This window comes from Oncorhynchus clarkii, chromosome 5 (genome assembly GCF_045791955.1).
Source record: "Oncorhynchus clarkii lewisi isolate Uvic-CL-2024 chromosome 5, UVic_Ocla_1.0, whole genome shotgun sequence".
In the NCBI taxonomy this organism is placed as follows: domain Eukaryota; kingdom Metazoa; phylum Chordata; class Actinopteri; order Salmoniformes; family Salmonidae; genus Oncorhynchus; species Oncorhynchus clarkii.
The window spans coordinates 98,065,186-98,083,692 of NC_092151.1; the positions used below are offsets into that span (position 1 = coordinate 98,065,186).

Sequence of the window (18,507 nt, forward strand, 5' to 3'; positions counted from 1 at the left end):
GTGGGAAAGAATGCATTCTGCATCTTACCCACACTTCCCTTCTTCTTGTACCCAACCATCCCCGCAGCCGCGTCAATGAATTAGTTCACTGAGACGGGTGCAAATCAGGCAGGTGTCTCGTTTGCCATAAAAAAAAAAACATCTATTTGCAACTGCTCGACTAAAAGAAATCTTGGTCGACCAAACAATTGACCAGATGGGGTCAGCCATAATGTATGTGTTGAATATATTCCACGATTTGAGCTCGTGCTCGGCTCGTGCTCTACATTGTGTGCACCCGTATGTATGCGCGCTGAAATCTACGCCCACCGTGACCTATAGCACCGCCCACCGGGTGAAATGGCTGAAACAGTATGTCCCATGTCTGTGTCACTTTGTTTTACGCTAAACAGGACAATGTCCACAACCACGATTATGCTCTACAAATGAATAGTCCATGGCCTCATAGTTAAGCTGATTTATAACATTACCCTGGCTTTGATTGCCATGGCTTGCACTGTAGTCTTCAAAAGTGGGGTTTACTAGCCTGATTCTTGACTCATGCTTCACAAAGGTGCTTCCAATCCTTATCTGTCTGTAACAAATGAGCTTTCCATAGTAGAGCTGAGGGAAGTGTCTCCACATTTGACAGAAAACAGCATCCCTTGATAAACTGTATTTCAGACAAACTGTCCGTACCATGTGATTGTGATAAAAACCAATAAGATGCCAGTAACCTCCTGCTGCATTTACCCAAAATGTCTGATTAGTCAGGAGACGATACAAACTACAAATTAAATTCGTTAAATGTTTTATATTCACTAGATGATCAAAAGTATGTGGACAGGGGTTGAGGTCAGGGCTCTGTGCAGGCCGGTCAAGTTCTTCCACACTGATCTCGACAAACCATTTCAGTATGGACCTCGCTTTGTGCACGGGGCCACTGTCATGCTGAAACGGGAAAGGGCCTTCCTCAAACTGTTGCCACAAAGTTAGACGGATAGAACCATGAAAAACAGCCCCAGACCACTATTGACCAAACTTAGTGGTCTGGGGCAAACTTTACAGTTGGCACTATGCATTCGGGCAGGTAGCATTCTCCTGGCATCCGCCAAACCCATATTTGTCCGTCGGACTGCCAGATGGTGAAGCTTGATTGATCATTCCAGTGAACGCATTTCCAATGGTCCGGAGTCCATTGGCTGCGAGCTTTACACCACTCCAGCCGAAGCTTGGCATTGCGCATAGTTATCTTAGGCTTGTATGCATCTGCTCGGCCATGGAAACCCATTTCATGAAGCTTCCGATGAACACTTCTTGTGCTGACGTTGCTTCCAGAGGAAGTTTGGAACTCGGTAGTGAGTGTTGCAACCGAGGACAGACGATTTTTACGTGCTTCGGCACTCTGCTGTCCCATTCTGTGGCCTACAACTTTGTGGCTGAGCCCTTGTTGCTCCTAGACATTTTCACTTAACAATAACAGCACTTACGGTTGACTGGGGCAGCTCTCGCAATGAACTAACTTGTTGGAAAGGTGGAATCCTATGACTGTGTCACTGAGCTCTTCAGTAAGGCCATTCTACTGCCGATATTAGTCTATGTAGATTGCATGGCTGTGTGTTCGATTTTATTCACCTGTCAGCAACGGGTGTGGCTGAAATAGCCGAATCCACTAATTTGCATATATTTTAATATACAGCCTGATTTGGGTGGGCCAGTATTCAACCGGTCGTGGCTTTGCCTCTGTAAGGCCTGTGTGTTTATTTCCTACTTATATTGTTGTTTTCACAGATAGTCAGTGAGACATACCCTGTGGTGTGCAACAGTGATCCGTACCAACACAAGCCCTTCACCTCCTCTGGACACCACTTCCTAGAAGACCCTAATCCCAACCTTAACCCTAGCCGCAACCTCAGCAGGACCACTCTCCACTCTGCTATCGTCCGCATCACTGACTCCCTGCAGGCAGACATAATGGTGAGGGAGAGGAGAGAGAAAGAAGGGGCGAGATGGGAGAAGGGTGAGGTGAAAGGGGAGAGGGAGAGAGAGAGGGAGGAGAAACAGGGTGTGGCAGGGCCCCACAGTGTGAGCCTCTGGGTTCTGTCTGCTGATGGGAGGGTTGGTAAGGCCTCAGAACTGGGACAACTCCCGCTGCATAGCAACCAGCTGTCCCCCCCTCCCTCAAGCAGGGCCCATCTCCTCCCCTCTCCTCCCCCCAGGCAGAAGTGAGGCAGCTCCACTGCTGTGGGTCCTGTGCTCAATGGGATGAACCCTAAAATGTCAGAGCCTCTGATTGGCCCTCCAAACTACTTCAGACCACTCCCCTCTGGAACCAGCAAGCGGCTTCATACAAGCTCTCTCGTGGAGCCAATCACAGGTCAGATGGACTTCCTGTTCATCTCCAAGCCGCTGAAGCATCATCATGAAGAGAGCATGAGTCCGCTGGTTGCCAATCAACAGGCCAGTAGGGAGGATTGGCGGTTGGGCCAGAGTCACTTGGTGATGCTGTCAGAGGAAATAGATGTAGAGAACATCAGAGTTTACGGAGTCCGCTTCTTCCTGTCCCAACTCGGGAACAAGACCCCACGGCATTCCACCTCCCTCTATCTCTCAGAACATCACACACATGTCAAAACCAATTCCCTTTACGACTCAGGCATGGAACACACACTGAAAACCTGCTCCTCTTATGAGTCTGGCTCAGAACACACACTGAAACCCAACTTCCCCTTCGACCCTCAGCAGGCTATCAGCATCCCTACAGCAGAGAATGTTCTCTTACCATGAACGGAGAGTAGGATACTCATATTATATATTATATTCATATTATCTAGCTAGCTATATATTCTATAACATAGAAATAACATTTGATTTTTTATTTACAATAAATTTGGACTGCAAACTTCATTGATATCAAGCGTATCTGTTTTCTCTGAAACGATGCATACACTTTCTAGATGGAGACAACCATTTGACTCCGGCAGAGATACTGATGACAACGCAACCCTTCAGGGTGTACGCAGGCAAAGATTATGGATATATTAACAAGATGCATGTCTTGCCGCCCTAACAATGTGAGTCGTTGTCCACAAAGCGACACAGTAGTCTGCCTAGCTCCCACCTATCCTTTCTATGGATTGGTGGATACGTCTCATTATTGTAATCTGTTTTTTAAATATTCGATGAGGGTTGTTGACTTCATCCGCTTGTATTCAATGGTGAGAGATGCTACAGGGCATCCTCAAGCAGTTCCAGCAGGACTTTTACGGGATCAAAGAGAGCGTACAGCAGGAAAAGCTTTCTCTGTGACCCACCCCCATCCTGTCTGATCACACCTCTTCAAACTGTCCTGCAGATGAGGATAGTCACCCCTCCAGCACTGAACACACCCTGGTCCCACAACTGCACTGCTCCTCCATCACTGAGAGGGATACGTTCACAGAGCTGGAGAGATACATGGTGGAGCTCAGAGAGCTAGTCCACACAATCCAGACAGAACAAACCCACATAACAGACCAGCACAACAACACCTGGAGGGCAGAAGGTGGAGATGGGTGGCTGCTCTACGGACTGAGGTGAGAGAACATAAAGGAGAATGGAAAAAAGGATTTAGAACTCCAGCTAACTGTAAATCCCCATATTGGCATTGTTGCATCACTGGCAGGAGAGAAGATTTTGAAACTCCCAAAAATGGCTGAATTTACCAAGTAGCTCTGAGAATGAGTTTATTACAGAGAATTAAATAATGTTAGTTAGGGAGCCAATAAACCTACTGAAGCCATTCATGTTTGAGCCGATCATTGCCCCAGATCAGAGTTCGTTCTCGTATTACATCCAGTCAGAGGTTCCTGTCAGTCTGTCTGGATGGCGATGTATTAGACGTGTCACTAATCCTTATGAAGGACTTCCTGTCAGAAGAAGTTACTCGATCAGTCAGCAGCCGATATGCCAGTTAAATAATTGGTGAAATGTTGCTATAGGGGCAGGACTCTGTTGTATACTGATGGTCGTGAGCGCAGTCTAGCCGGGCCCTGAGCTCTTTAGTGGTGGACCTCTTCTCCACTGCAGCACATGAACACTCTGGCACCAAGTTGTCAGTTTGGCATGCTGTTCTTTCCTGTTGGTAGAAAATAATGAAGGCATCTATTAGGCTACAGTTATATTCAAGAATCACTGCATATACTTGAACTAAACAATAGCTTTAGAAATAACATGGAATTTGCTTGTACCTCCTCTGCCTCCAGGATGAAGACATTCAGGGATGAAGATGTCATCCTGAAAGCAAACAAACATTTTGTTAAGACAAATATTTCAGTTGGCATTAGCAAGCTACCTGTCTTGTATGCTTTGTCAACACACACACACAGCAAATACAGGGACATTTATTTTTCAGCGAACATTAGTTATGTCAACTTCAGTCTAACTAAATGAGGTGGAGCTAACAAAATATTACTTGACTGAGGTGGAAGCTAGCTACAGTAACTACCTAATAACACAGAGAAACTTGCAATTTTTGTTGCAGTTGAGTTGCTTGCTAATGTTAGTTGCTAAATACTTCAGACGCAATTACCTTGTTACCTTCAACTAGATTTGCAACAAAGTTGTCCAGTGTCTAACGCTAGCCTCGTCAACAACATTCATGACCAGTTAACGTTATCTCGGGCTCCATTGCATTGACTCACGTCACCTCCTCCGTTCAGTCACTTTTGCTTGACTCCGAAGTCAGTGATGATGGTCGGTCGGTAACCCCTACACCATAACCCTCTAAATGTCAAATGGAGGCCCCCGCAGAGGGCATTAAATAGGCCCATGACTCCTTTCCATTCGGAAACTCCTGGTTGCCGCATTGAGAGTGCCCTTCATCGCGAAGTCTGCCTCCGCGAAGTGCTGTCTGTAGATCCTGCTAGCTCGAGCTGGCATGTCCTTCCTCTTCAGGACATGGAGCAACTTCTTCAAAAGTGCAGCCTATGGTCGTTTACCAAGGATTTTTTTTGGAGCCAATTCATGCAGCCCGGCACTATACAGTTCATGCTTGAATTACTATTGTTGTTTCCATCTTCGTTGTCCGCACCTAACCTCACTCTCTTCGATTGACGCTCCGGGTAAAAACTCAATACTACACCGCCAGTCGTTACTATGGCAATTTAAAATGGCGCTGACCATAGCTCAAATAAACTTTGTCGACGATCAAAATACTAAACAGAGATATGGTAAAGGCACATGTTTAGTATTAGTGGATTGAATAATTATCTGCTTATATTTACAGTTTAAGTCGGAAGTTTACATACATCTTAGCCAAATACATTTAAACTCCGTTTTTCACAATTCCTGATATTTAATCCTAGTAAAATTTCCCTGTCTTAAGTCAGTTAGGATCACCACTTTATTTTAAGAATGTGAAATGTCAGAATAATAGTAGTGATTTATTTCAGCTTTTATTTATTTCATCACAGTCCCAGTGGGTCAGAGGTTTACATGCACTCAATTAGTATTTGGTAACATTACCTTTAAATTGTTAACTTTGGTCAAACCTTTCAGGTAGCCTTCCACAATAAGTTTGGTGAATTTTGGCCCATTCCTCCTGACAGAGCTGGTGTAACGGAGTCAGGTTTGTAGGCCTCCTTGCTCGCACACACTTTTTCAGTTCTGCCAACAAATTTTCTATAGGATTGAGGTCAGCAGAGCTTTGTGATGGCCACTCCAATACCTTGACTTTGTTGTCCTTAAGCAATTTTGACACAACTTTGGAAGTATGCTTGGGGTCATTGTCCATTTGGAAGACCCATTTGCAACCAAGCTTTAACTTCCTGACTGATGTCTTGAGATGTTGCTTCAATATATCCTGCCTCAATTTTCCTGCCTCATGATGCCATCCATTTTGTGAAGTGCACCAGTCCCTCCTGCAGCAAAGCACCCCCACAACATGATGCTGCCACCCCCGTGCTTCACGGTTGGGATGGTGTTCTTCGGCTTGCAAGCCTCCCCCTTTTTCCTCCAAACATAATGATGGTCATTATGGCCAAACGGTTCTATTTTTCTTTCATCAGACCAGAAGACATTTCTCCAAAAAGTACGATCTTTGTCCCCATGTGCAGTTGCAAACCGTAGTCTGGCTTTTTTATGGCGGTTTTGGAGCAGTGGCTTCTTCCTTGTTGAGCGGCCTTTCAGGTTATGTCGATATTGGACTCGTTTTACTGTGGATATAGATACGTTTGTACCTGTTTCCTCCAGCATCTTCACAAGGTCCTTTGCTGTTGTTCTGGGATTGATTTGCACTTTTCGCACCAAAGTACGTTCATCTCTAGGTGACAGAACACATCTCCTTCCTGAGAGGTATGACGGCTGCGTGGGCCCATGGTGTTTATACTTGCATACTATTGTTTGTACAGATTAACGTGATACCTTCAGACGTTTGGAAATTGCTCCCAAGAATGAACCAGACTTGTGGAGGTCTACAATTTTTTTTCTGAGGTCTTGGATGATTTCTTTTGATTTTCCCATGTCAAGCAAAGAGGCACTGAGTTTGAAGGTAGGCCTTGAAATACATCCACAGGTACACCTCCAATTGACTCAAATTATCTAAATTAGCCTATCAGAAGCTTCTAAAGCCATGACATCATTTTCTGTTTAAAGCTGTTTAAAGGCACAGTCAACTTAGTGTATGTAAACTTCTGACCCACTGGAATAGTGAATTATAAATGAAGTAATCTGTCTGTAAAAAATGGTTGGAAAATGACTTGTGTCATGCACAAAGTAATGTCCTAACCGACTTGCCAAAACTATAGTTTGTTAACAAGAAATTTGTGGAGTGGTTGAAAAACGAGTTTTAATGACTCCAACCTAAGTGTATGTAAACTGCCGACTTCAACTGTACCTCGGCCTCAGCTGTGAACAATCTGAGAGACAAGGCAAGAAGGGCCTTCTATGCCATCAAAAGGAACATAAAATTTGACATACCAATTAGTATCTGGCTAAAATACTTGAATTAGTTATAGAACCCATTTCCATTTACGGTTGTGAGGTCTGGGGTCCGCTCACCATCCAAGAATTCACAAAATGGGCCAAACACCAAATTGAAACTGCATCAGAATTCTGCAAAAATATCCTCTGTGTACAACATAAAACACCAAATGATGCATGCAGAACAGAATTTGGCTGATCCTTGCTAATTATCAAAATCCAGAAAAGAGACTTTAAATTCTACAACCACCTAAAAGGAAGTGATTTCCAATCCTTCTTTAACAAAACCATAACGTACAGAGAAATTAACCTGGAGAAGAGCCCCCTAAGAAAGCTGGTCCTGGGCTCTGTTCACTATCACCCCACAGAGCCCCAGGATAGCAACACAATTAGAAGCAACCAAATCATGAGAAAACAAAAAGATAATTACTTAACACATTCGAAAGAATTTACACAAAAAAAATGAGCAAACTAGTGCTATTTGGCCCTAAACAGAGAATACACAGTGTCAGAATAAAAATTGAAGGAAATCATTGACTACTATATGTACAGACTCAGTGAGCATAGCCTTGCTTTTGAGAAAGACTGCCGTAAGCAGACCACACTGCCCTTTCCCACCTGGACAAAAGGAACACCTATGTGAGAATGCTGTTCATTGACTACAGCTCAGCTTTCAACACCATAGTGCCCACAAAGCTCATCACTAAGCTAAGGACCCTGGGACAACAGCTCCCTCAGCAACTGGATCCTGGTCTTCCTGACAGGTCGCCCCCAGGTGGTAAGGGTAGGCAACAACATATCTGCTACACTGATCCTCAACACTGGGGCCTCTCAGGGGTGCTTGCCTATTCCCTTGCCTAGCCGAACACACCATCATTCACATCGACAGAGCTGTCGTGGAGCGGTTTGAGAGGTTCAAGTTCCTTGGTGTCCACATCACCAACAAACTATCATGGTCCGAACACACAAAGACATTTGTGAAGAAGTCAAGCTTCCTGACATCCAGGACCTATATACTAGGCGGTGTCAGAGGAAGGCCAAAAAAATTGTCAGACTCCAGTCACCCAAGTCATAGACTGTTCTCTCTGCTACCGTAAGGCAAGTGGTGCCAGAGTGCAAAGAACCTAAAGGCTCCTTAACAGCTTCCACCCCCAAGCCATAAGACTGCTGAACAACTAATCAAATGGCCACCCGGACCATTTACATTGACCCCGCCATATCACTTTACCCCTACCTACATGTACAAATTACCTCGACTAACCTGTACCCCCGCACATTGACTCGGTACCGGTACTCCCTGTATATAGCCTCGTTATTGTTGTTTGATTTTCTTGTTATTTTTCAATGTTTTAGATTTTTTTTTCACTAGTTAATTTAGTAAATATTTTATTAACTCTTTCTTGAACTGCATTGTTGGTTAGGGGCTTGTAAGTAAGCTACTACACCTGTTGTATTCTGAGCATGTGACAGCTTGTCTTCAAATCAAACGTTATGTGCACTGCTCTTGTACTTCAACTATTTGCACATCATTACAACACTGTTTGTAGACATAATGACATGTGAAATGTCTTTATTATTTAGAAACTTTTGTGAGTGTGTTTACTGTTACTTTTTTTGTTTATTTCACTTGCTTTGGCAATTTAAACATGTTTCCCATGCCAATAAAGCCCCTCGAATTGAAATTGACAGATTTTTCGCCGAGTTGGGCCTCTCTTTCCTCTTCCTCTCTGACGCAGGGCAAGCAAGCGATGGCTGAGAGAGGATGATGGTTAGTGCTATATGGGATCCTCAATACGTCCACACCCTAAATCATAACCCTAACTTTACCTTAAAGGTAGACTCAGCGATATGACATAGATGCCGAAAGTGAACAGCATAGTGGGTTAATTTCCGCAAAAACTAAGGGCGTTGAAGCGTGGGGCTAACTGCTCCGCTGTTTTGGAGCCCTTGCAACAACGCTGTACACAGCGTGAAGCATCCCTTGCACATGCGCAGATACTGTCCGTGTTCGAGAGCATCAACACAGTTATGTATCATTGGTAAATTGTGACTGACTGATCTACAAATAATAATGAGTTATTTATGATGCAATGTGATTTGCAGGTCAGTCAGTCGCCTGCAGTCGTTTTGACTATCTCGAACACAGTCAATATCTGCGGTGCTGCTCGGGGCAACGTCATATCGTTGAGTTTACCGGACGTCCCAGTGATCCCGTTTAGACTCTTCGAGAGAAGGATAGAGAGTGGGAAAGAGGAAAGAGTGCTTGGGGATGGCGGACAAATCTCTCACGGTGTTCGTGAAGCTGTTCGCCGCGGTATTTTACGGACTCAGTTCTTTTCTCATCGTCGTGGTAAACAAGAGCATCCTCACAAACTATAGGTTTGTTTGATTTCCGTTTAGTCTGTTCGCTAGGTTCCAAAAACATCTAGACACACAGCGATGCTACGTACTGTTTGATTCTGATCAGGCTATTCATCAACTAGCTAACGTAAACTCACTTGCTAGTGAAATAATACTGCTTGGACAGGTTACGTTATTTAGCTAGTTAATTAACGCCGGCGAGTTACTTCCTACTAACGTTAGATACACATTTAGACATTTATTTATATTTTCTATGTAGGTAACTTAGCTACGGGTTTGAGGCTTTGGTGGCTAATGTTAATTTATTTAAAGTTTAACTTTCATCGCTACACTAGCTAGCCGACTACTCGTGTCACCGTTTGGGACACCTTCATATCACGAAGTTAGACGAGATGTTTGTCAATTTTCTCAAGCTGTTTTCTTGTCACCGTACGATACATTTTTACTTTCAGGTTCCCCTCGTCAATATGTGTCGGCATCGGGCAAGTAAGTGTGTTATTCCTGTGTTTGTGTGTGAGAGAGAAAGTGCGGTGTGTTAATCCAGTATAACTGAGGTGTCTGTGTTATAGATGCTGGCCACCGTGGTCGTGCTGTGGGTGGGCAAGGCTCTGAGGGTGCTGAGTTTCCCAGACTTCGACCATAGTATACCTCGCAAGGTGAGTCAGTCAGCTAATAGGTAGGTGTGCATGTCTGTCTGTGTCCATCTTTGTGTGTGTAACGTGTTTCTCTTGTTGCAGACCTTCCCACTCCCTTTCTTGTACGTAGGGAACCAGATAACTGGACTGTTTGGGACAAAACGGCTAAAGTATGTTATGCTTATCTGGGATTATATGTTATGGTTATATGTAATGTATATATGTTGTGGTAGGGCTGGGTGAAATGGCCAAAATCTCATCCCGATATAGGTCATTTCAAATCCCGATAACGATACATATCAAGATACAGTACCTTTTCTGTAAATTCAATGAATCAATAGTTTATATAAAATGACCACATGTAAAGGCTTATTTCTCATTACATTTTGAATTATACTCTACAAATGAAAGGTACTTACTCATATTTGGTAGGTTCTAAATAAAAGGAGAACTTTTGTGCACATTTTCAATTAAGCATGTAACAAAATATAAATGTATTAAATCGAAAAAGGTAAATGGAGAACACTTCAACTATAGTTGAAAATATATGTATATATGTCTATATATTTTTTTTTTTTTTGGGGGGGGGGGCTTGCCTGTGTTGCATGTTATTTTGGCATTAATACTTGTCACATATCAATTTGGTACCTTGGGTCGAGTGTTCACTCACAAAACCCCTGTTTCTTGACCGTGTAAATTGGTGCCATGTCTTTGCAGATGTAAGTTGTAACAGCAGCTGTTATCTCCTTCCATCTTCGTGATTCTTATGGTGTGCCGCGAGTAAACCTCTCTTGCAACATCTGAGTCGGATTTGTTTTGAGCACTCGACTTTACTTTTTTGGGTCTCGTCCGTGGAGACTCTCCGTACTGTTTCACATGATTATTGCGTATGTGGTAAAAGAGGTTTGTGGTTTTTGAGCCTGTTGTCTGGACCGGCCTGCGGCATATTTTGCAAAGGACAGTTTTCTGGTCCATGTCAGAAGTTTCATACCCAAATCACGTCCATGTGACCGAAGTAGCTCCTCTTTTAGGTATGAGCTCTGTGTCACATTCACTCTACTCCATATTTGTTGCAAATTTCCAGAACGCAAAGCGTCGTCCAGTTGACTAAAAATATTGCCCTAAAGAGTGATTTGCGACACAATGAAATAAACGATAGCGCATAATATTAAACGTTAGATGTTTTTCTATTGTCACATGATATGTATCGTCATATCGCCCAGTTATATGTTGTGGCTATCTGGGGGGTTATATGTTGTGGCTATCTGGGGGGTTATATGTTGTGGCTATCTGGGGGTTCGGAAAGTATTCAGACCCCTTCTGATTTCCCACATTTTGATACGTTACAGCCTTATTCTAAAAGGGATTAAAATAAACATGTTCCTCATCAATCTACACACAATACCACATGACAAAGCGAAACAGGTTTTTAGTGATGTTTGTAAATGTATTAAAAATAAAAAAGAGATGTAAATAAGGGAAGTAATTCAGACCAATTGCTATGAGACTCGAAATTAAGCTCAGGTGCATCCTGTTTCCATTGATCGTACTGGTTGTTTCTACAACTTGATTGGATTCCACCTGTGGTAAATTCAATTGATTGGACAGACATACACCTGTCTATATAAGGTCCCACAGTTGACAGTGCATGTCAGAGCAAAAACCAAGCCATGAGGTCGAAACAATTGTCCGTAGAGCTCTGATACAGGATTGTGTCGAGGTACGGATCTGGGTAAGGGTACCAAAACGTTTCTGCGGCATTGAAGGTCCCCAACAACACAGTGGCATCCATCATTCTTAAATGGAACCACCTAGAATCTTTCTAGAGCTGATTGCCTGGCCAAACTGAGCAATGGGGAAGGGCCTTGGTCAGGGAGGTGACTGACAGATTTCCTCTATGGAGATGGGAGAACCTTCCAGAAGGACATCTCTGCATCAACCATCTCTGCATCACTCTACCAATCAGACCTTTATGGTAGTGTGGCCAGTTGGAAGCCACTCCTCAGTAAAAGGCACAACAGCCTGCTTGGAGTTTGCCAAAAGGCACCTAAAGACTCTAAGACCATGAGAAACAAGGTTCTCTGGCCTGATGAAACCAAGATTGAGCTCTTTGACCTGAATGCCAAGCGTCACGTCTGGAGGAAACCTGGCACCATCCCTACAGTGAAGCATGGTGGTGGCAGCATCGTGCTGTGGGAATGTTTTTCAGTAGCAGGGACTGGTAGATTAGTCATGATTGAGAGAAAGACGAACCGAGCATCGTACAGAGATCCTTGATGAAAACCTGCTCCAGAGTGCTCCGGACCTTCAGACTGGGGTGAGGGTTCACCTTCCAACAGGACAATGACGCCAAGACACAGCAGCAGTGGCTTTGGGACAAGTCTCAATGTCCTTGAGTGGCCCAGCCAGAGCCCGGACTTGAACCTGATCTCTGAGAGACGTGAAGATAGCTGTGCAGCGACGCTACCAATCCAACTTGACAGAGCTTGAGCAGATCTGCAGAGAAGAATGAGAGAAACTCCCCTACATACAGGTGTTTCAAGTTTGTAATCGCTGCTAAAGTTGTTTCAACAATATACTGAGTAAAGTGTCTGAATATTTATGTAAATAAGGCATTTATGTTTATTTTTAATACCAACATGTCTAAAAACCTGTTTTTGCTTTCTCATTATGGGGTATTGTGTGTAGATTATATATATATATTTTTTTTACCTTTATTTAACTAGGCAAGTCAGTTAAGAACAAATTCTTATTTTCAATGACGGCCTAGGAACAGTGGGTTAACTGCCTGTTCAGGGGCAGAACGACAGATTTGTACCTTGTCAGCTCGGGGGTTTGAACCTGCAACCTTTCGGTTACTAGTCCAACTCTCTAACCACTAGGCTACCCTGCCTAGATTGAAAAGGGGGAAAACTCATTTTAGAATAAGGTTGTAACATAACAAAATGTGGAGAAAATCAAGGGTCTGAATAATGCACTGTATGTTCTGGTAATATTTGGGGTTATATGGAATGGTTATAGGTTGGGGTTATCTGGGGGTGCAGGTTGGGGTTATCTGGGGGCGCAGGTTGGGGCTGTAGGTTATCTGAGGCTTCATCTAGCTGTGTTGTTTTGGAGGTAGTGGATAGATGATGATGATGATATTGTTCTCTACCAGCCTGCCGATGTTCACAGTCCTCAGGAGGTTCTCCATCCTCTTCACCATGATGGCTGAAGTTCTGCTGCTCAAGTATGATTTACTATTTAATATTATTTAAATATATTTATTTTGTTTGAATATTGAAACACTAGGTTATACAGCTTTGTTTTGTCTCTATCCTCTAAAGGGAGAATCCTAACTTCTACTATGTGATTTTCCGGTAGTCATGCATTGATGTGATTGGAGACCAAGGAAACATATTTGTTGAAGTGGCAGTTAAGATTCACCCCTAAATGACCAGTCTGTATGTCTGTAATAAAATAGTGCCTCCAAGTATTCACCCCTTGACTTTTTCCACAATTTGTTGTCTTACAGCCTGAATTTAAAATGGATTAAATGTAGTTTTTTTTGTCACTGGCCTACACACAATACCCCATAATGTCAATGTGCTATTATGTTTTACAAATTAATACAAAATATAAAGCTGAAATGTATTTACTCCTAAGTGTTAAACCCCTTTGTTATGGCAAGTCCAAATAAGTTCAGGAGTAAAGATGTGCTTCACAATTCACATAATAATTTGCATAGACTCACTCTGTGTGTAATAATGGTGTTGAACAAGACTTTTGAATGACTACCTCATCTCTGTACCCCACACATTATCTGTAAGGTCCCTCAGTCGAGCAGTGAATTTCACACAGATTCAACCACAAAGACCAGGGCGGTTTTACAATGCCTTGCAAAGAAAAGCACCTATTGGTAGATGGTTAATAATAAAATAAAGCAGACATTGAATATCCCTTTGATCATGGTGAAGTTATTAGTTACACTTTGGATGGTGTATCAATAAGCCCAGTCACTACAAAGATACAGGCGTCCTTCCTAACTCAGTTGCCGGAGAGAAAGGAAAACACTCAGGGATTTCACCATGTGGCCAATGGTGACTTTTTAAAACATTTACCGATTTTTTTTAATGGCTGTGACAGGAGAGGACTGATGATCAACAACATTGTAATTGATATACTAAACTAAGTGACAGAGTGAAAAGGAATCCTGTACAGAATATAAGTATTCCAAAACATGCATCCTGGCGACAGTAAGGCACTAAAGTACAACTGCACAAAATGTGGCAAAGAAATTAACTTTGTTTCGGCAAATCCAACACATCACTGAGTACCACTCTTCAACAGAGTGGCCCATAGCTAGTGCATTGATCTTAATAAGATAGCCAGGCGAGACAACCACATACAGTATTAGTCGTATCACATAATACAAAATGCATAAAAATGTCTCTTCACAGTCCCTGTGTAAGGTGTTCTTTTATTGTGTTGGTCCCCATTTTCATGAGCTGAAATGAAAGATCCCAGAAATGTTGTGCATACGTTTGTTTACAAATGTCTTAGTGAGCATTTCTCCTTTGCCAAGATAATCCATCCACCTGACAGGTGTGGCATATCAAGAAGCTGATTAAACAGCATGATCATTACACAGGTGTACCTTGTGCTGGGTACAATAACCTGCCACCCTAAAATGTGCAGTTGTCTCAAACACAATGCCACAGATGTCTCGAGTTGTGGGAGTGTGCAATTGGCATGGTGACTACAGGAATGTCCACCAGAGCTGTTGCCAGATAATTGATACATTTCTCTACCATAATCCGCCGCCAACGTTGTTTTAAAGAGTTTGCAGTACGTCCAACTGGCCTCGCATCGGCAAGCAAAGTGTAACAATCACGCCAGCCCCTCCACCTCTGACTTTTTCACCTGCGGGATGGTCTGAGACTAGCACTAATTTCTGCACAAAAGGCCAGAAATAGTCTCCGGCAAGCTCATCTGCTTGCTCGTCATCCTCACCAGGATCTTGACCTCACTACAATTTGGCGTTGTAACCAACTTCAGTGGGCAAATGCTCACCTTCGATGGCTACTGGCACGCTGAAGAAGTGCGCTCTTCATGGATGAATCCCGGTTTCAACTGTACCAGGCAGATGGTAGACTACGTGCATTGCGTCGTGTGGGCGAGCGGTTTGCTGATGTCACATGGTGAACAGAGTGCCCCGTGGTGGTGGGGTTATGGTATGGGCAGGCATAAGCTACGGACAACAAACACAATTTAGCATTTTATCGATGGCAATTTGAATGCACAGAGATACCATGACGAGATCCTGAGGCCCATTATTGTGTCATTCATCCATTGCCATAGCCTCATGTTTCAGCATGATAATGCACAGCCCCATGTCGCAAGGATCTGAACACAGTTCCTGGAGGCTGAAAATGTTCCTTCTGTGGCCTGCATACTCAGACATGTCACAGAGATACTTTTGTATATAGTGTATGTGGACACCTCTTCAAATTAGTGGATTTGGCTATTTTAGCCACGCCCATTGCTGACAGGTGTATAAAGCCGAGCACACAGCTTTGCAATCTCCATAGACAAACATTGGCAGTAGAATGGCCTAACCAAAGAGCTCAGTGACTTTCAACGTGGCACCGTCATAGGATGCCACCTTTCCAACAAGTAAGTTTGGAAAATTTCTGCCGTGCGAGAGCTGCACCAGGCAACTAAGTTCTGTTATTGTGAAGTGGAAAAGAGCAACAAGGGCTCAGCTGCAGCCCACACAAGCGCACAGAATGGGATTTCTGACATGCGTAGCTTGTAAAAAATTGTCTGTCCTCGGTTGCAACACTCACTACAGAGTTCTTAACTGCCTCTGGGAGCAACATCAGCACCAGAACTGGTAGTTGGGAGCTTCGTGAAATGGGTTTCCCTGGCCGAGCAGCAGCACACAAGCCTAAGATCACCATGTGCAATGCCAAGCGTCGGCTGGAGTGGTGTAAAGCTTGCAGCCAATGGAATGGAAACGCGTTCTCTGGAGTGATAAATCAAGCTTCACCATCTGGCAGTCCGACGGACAAATCTGGGTTTGGCGGATGCCAGGACAACGCTACCTGCCCGAATGCATAGTGCCAACTGAAAAGTTTTGTGAAGGAGGAATAGTGGTCTGGAGCTGTTTTTCATGGTTCGGGCTAGGCCCCTTAGTTCCAGTAAAGGGATATCTTAAATCTACAGCATACAATGACATTCGAGACTATTCTGTGCTTCCAACTTTGTGGCAACAGTTTGAGGAAGGCCCTTTCCTGTCTCAGCATGACAGTGCCCCCATGCAGAAAGCGAGGTCCATACAGAAGTGGATTGTCGAGATCGGTGTGGAAGAACTTAACTGGCCTGCACAGAGCCCTGACCTCAACCCCATCGAACACCTTTGGGATGAATTGTAACGCCGACTGAGCCAGGCCTAATCACCCAACATCAGTGCCCGGCCTTACTAATGGTCTTGTGGCTGACCGAAATGTTCCAACATCTAGCGGATTGCCTTCCAAGAAGAGTGTGTTGTTGTTATAGCAGCAAAGGGGTGACCAACTCCATATTAATGCCCATGATTTTGGAATGAGATGTTCGACGAGCAGGTGTCCAGATACTTTTGGTTAGGTGGTGTAGTGAACCAGATTCTGAGGCCCATTTTTTTTTTTTTTTTGTGCCTTTCATCCACCATCACCTCATGTTTCAGCATGGTAATACATGGCCCCATGTCTCAAGGATCTGTACACAATTCCTGGAAGTTGAAAATATCCCAGTTCTTCCATGGTTTGCATACTCACCAGACATGTCACCAAATGAGCATGTTTGGGATGCTCTGTATCGACATGTACGACAGCATGTTCCAGTCAATATCTAGCAAGAGGAGTGGGACAGCATTCCACAGAACACAATCAACAACTTAATGCGAAGGATATGTCACACCAGATACTGACTGGTTTCTGAACATCGCCCCTTTTTTTTAAATTATTTTTTTTAAGATATCTGTATTCCCAGTCGTGAAATCCACAAATTAGGGCCAAATGAATTTTTCAGTTGACTGATTTTCTTATGAACTGTAACTTAGTAAAATCTTTGAAATTGTATGTTGCGTTTTATTGTTGTTCAGTGTAAATTGGCTTAAAAATCTGTCAAGACTTTAACATTTCTGTCTAGCAATGATCAACAACCAACTTGAGAGCTTGAAGAATATTTTTTTTTTATAATGTGCAAATATTTTATAATCCTGGTGTGCAAAGCTGATAGACTTACCTAGAAAGACTTCCAAAGTGATTCTGACATGTAATGACTCAAGGGTGTGAATGCTTATGTAAATTAGAAGTTTTTGTATTTCAGTTTCAAATCATTTGCGACAATTTCTAAATGCATGTTTAAACTTTGTTATAATGGGTTATTTTGTGAAATCTATTGAATCCATTTTGAATTCGGGCTGTAACACAACATGGAATAAATCAAGAGGTCTGAAGACTGTCTGAAGGCCTGTACTTAGTTTCTAACCTTTTACTCTTCAACTCTTCAGGAAGACATTCTCCAGGCCTGTCCAGCTAACAGTGTTTACTATGATCCTGGGGGCGTTTGTAGCGGCAAGGTACGTTCTACTGCTCCATGTGTGAAGAGTCTGACGTCAGCTTTAGTCATGGTATATCATCTATAGGACCGCTTTATTAATTTAGTATAATATCTTTAGGACATGTTTATTCATATGGTATAGTTTTGTATTTGTATTTATTTCACCTTTTATTTAACCAGGTAGGCAAGTTGAGAACTTGTTCTCATTTACAATTGCGACCTGGCCAAGATAAAGCAAAGCAGTTCGACACAAACAACAACACAGAGTTACACATGGAATAAACAAACATACAGTCAATAATACAGTAGAAAAAAATCTATATACAGTGCGTGCAAATGAGGTAGGATAAGGGAGGTAAGGCAATAAATAGGCCATGGTGGCGAAGTAATTACAATATAGCAATTAAACACTGGAATGGTAAAGTTCTGAAGATGAATGTGCAAGTAGAGATACTGGGGTGCAAAGGAGCAAGATAAATAAATAAATACAGTATGGGGATGAGGTAGGTAGATGGGCTGTTTACAGATTGGCTATGTACAGGTGCAGTGATCTGTGAGCTGCTCTGACAGCTAGTGCTTAAAGCTAGTGAGGGAGATATGAGTCTCCAGCTTCAGTGATTTTTGCAGTTCGTTCCAGTCATTGGCAGCAGAGAACTGGAAGGAAAGGTGGCCAAAGCAGGAATTGGCTTTGGGAGTGACCAGTGAGATATACCTGCTGGAGCGCGTGCTGCTATGGTGACCAGTGAGCTGAGATAAGGCGGGGCTTCACCTAGCAGAGGCTTGTAGATGACCTGGAGCCAGTGGGTTTGGCGACGAGTATGAAGCGAGGGTTAGCCAACGAGAGCGTACAGGTCGCAGTGGTGGGTAGTATATGGGGCTTTGGTGACAAAACGGATGGCACTGTGATAGACTGCATCCAATTTGTTGGATAGAGTGTTGGAGGCTATTTTGTAAATTATAACGCCGAAGTCAAGGATCGGTAGGATGG

At 43.3% G+C, this 18,507-nt stretch overlaps 1 protein-coding gene across 7 annotated transcripts in view; it reads left to right on the forward strand.

The window, feature by feature from the left end:
• Positions 1-18,507, forward strand: part of LOC139409605 (nucleotide sugar transporter SLC35D2-like) — a 51,749-nt gene that overhangs the window by 16,893 nt on the left and 16,349 nt on the right. For 2 of the 7 annotated variants that reach the window (XR_011634434.1, XM_071155029.1), the window contains exons 1-6: positions 9,004-9,318; positions 9,753-9,786; positions 9,870-9,956; positions 10,038-10,105; positions 13,093-13,164; positions 17,470-17,538. Coding sequence is in view for 6 of the 7 variants with exons in the window: in XM_071155029.1 (XP_071011130.1) it covers positions 9,209-9,318; positions 9,753-9,786; positions 9,870-9,956; positions 10,038-10,105; positions 13,093-13,164; positions 17,470-17,538 (440 nt within the window). In the remaining variant the exon portion in view is untranslated. Of the gene's footprint in view, positions 1-1,861; positions 1,957-2,129; positions 3,555-9,003; positions 9,319-9,752; positions 9,787-9,869; positions 9,957-10,037; positions 10,106-13,092; positions 13,165-17,469; positions 17,539-18,507 lie in introns of those variants that run through there. The other 5 variants (XM_071155028.1, XM_071155031.1, XM_071155027.1 and 2 more) reach the window with 5 other exon arrangements.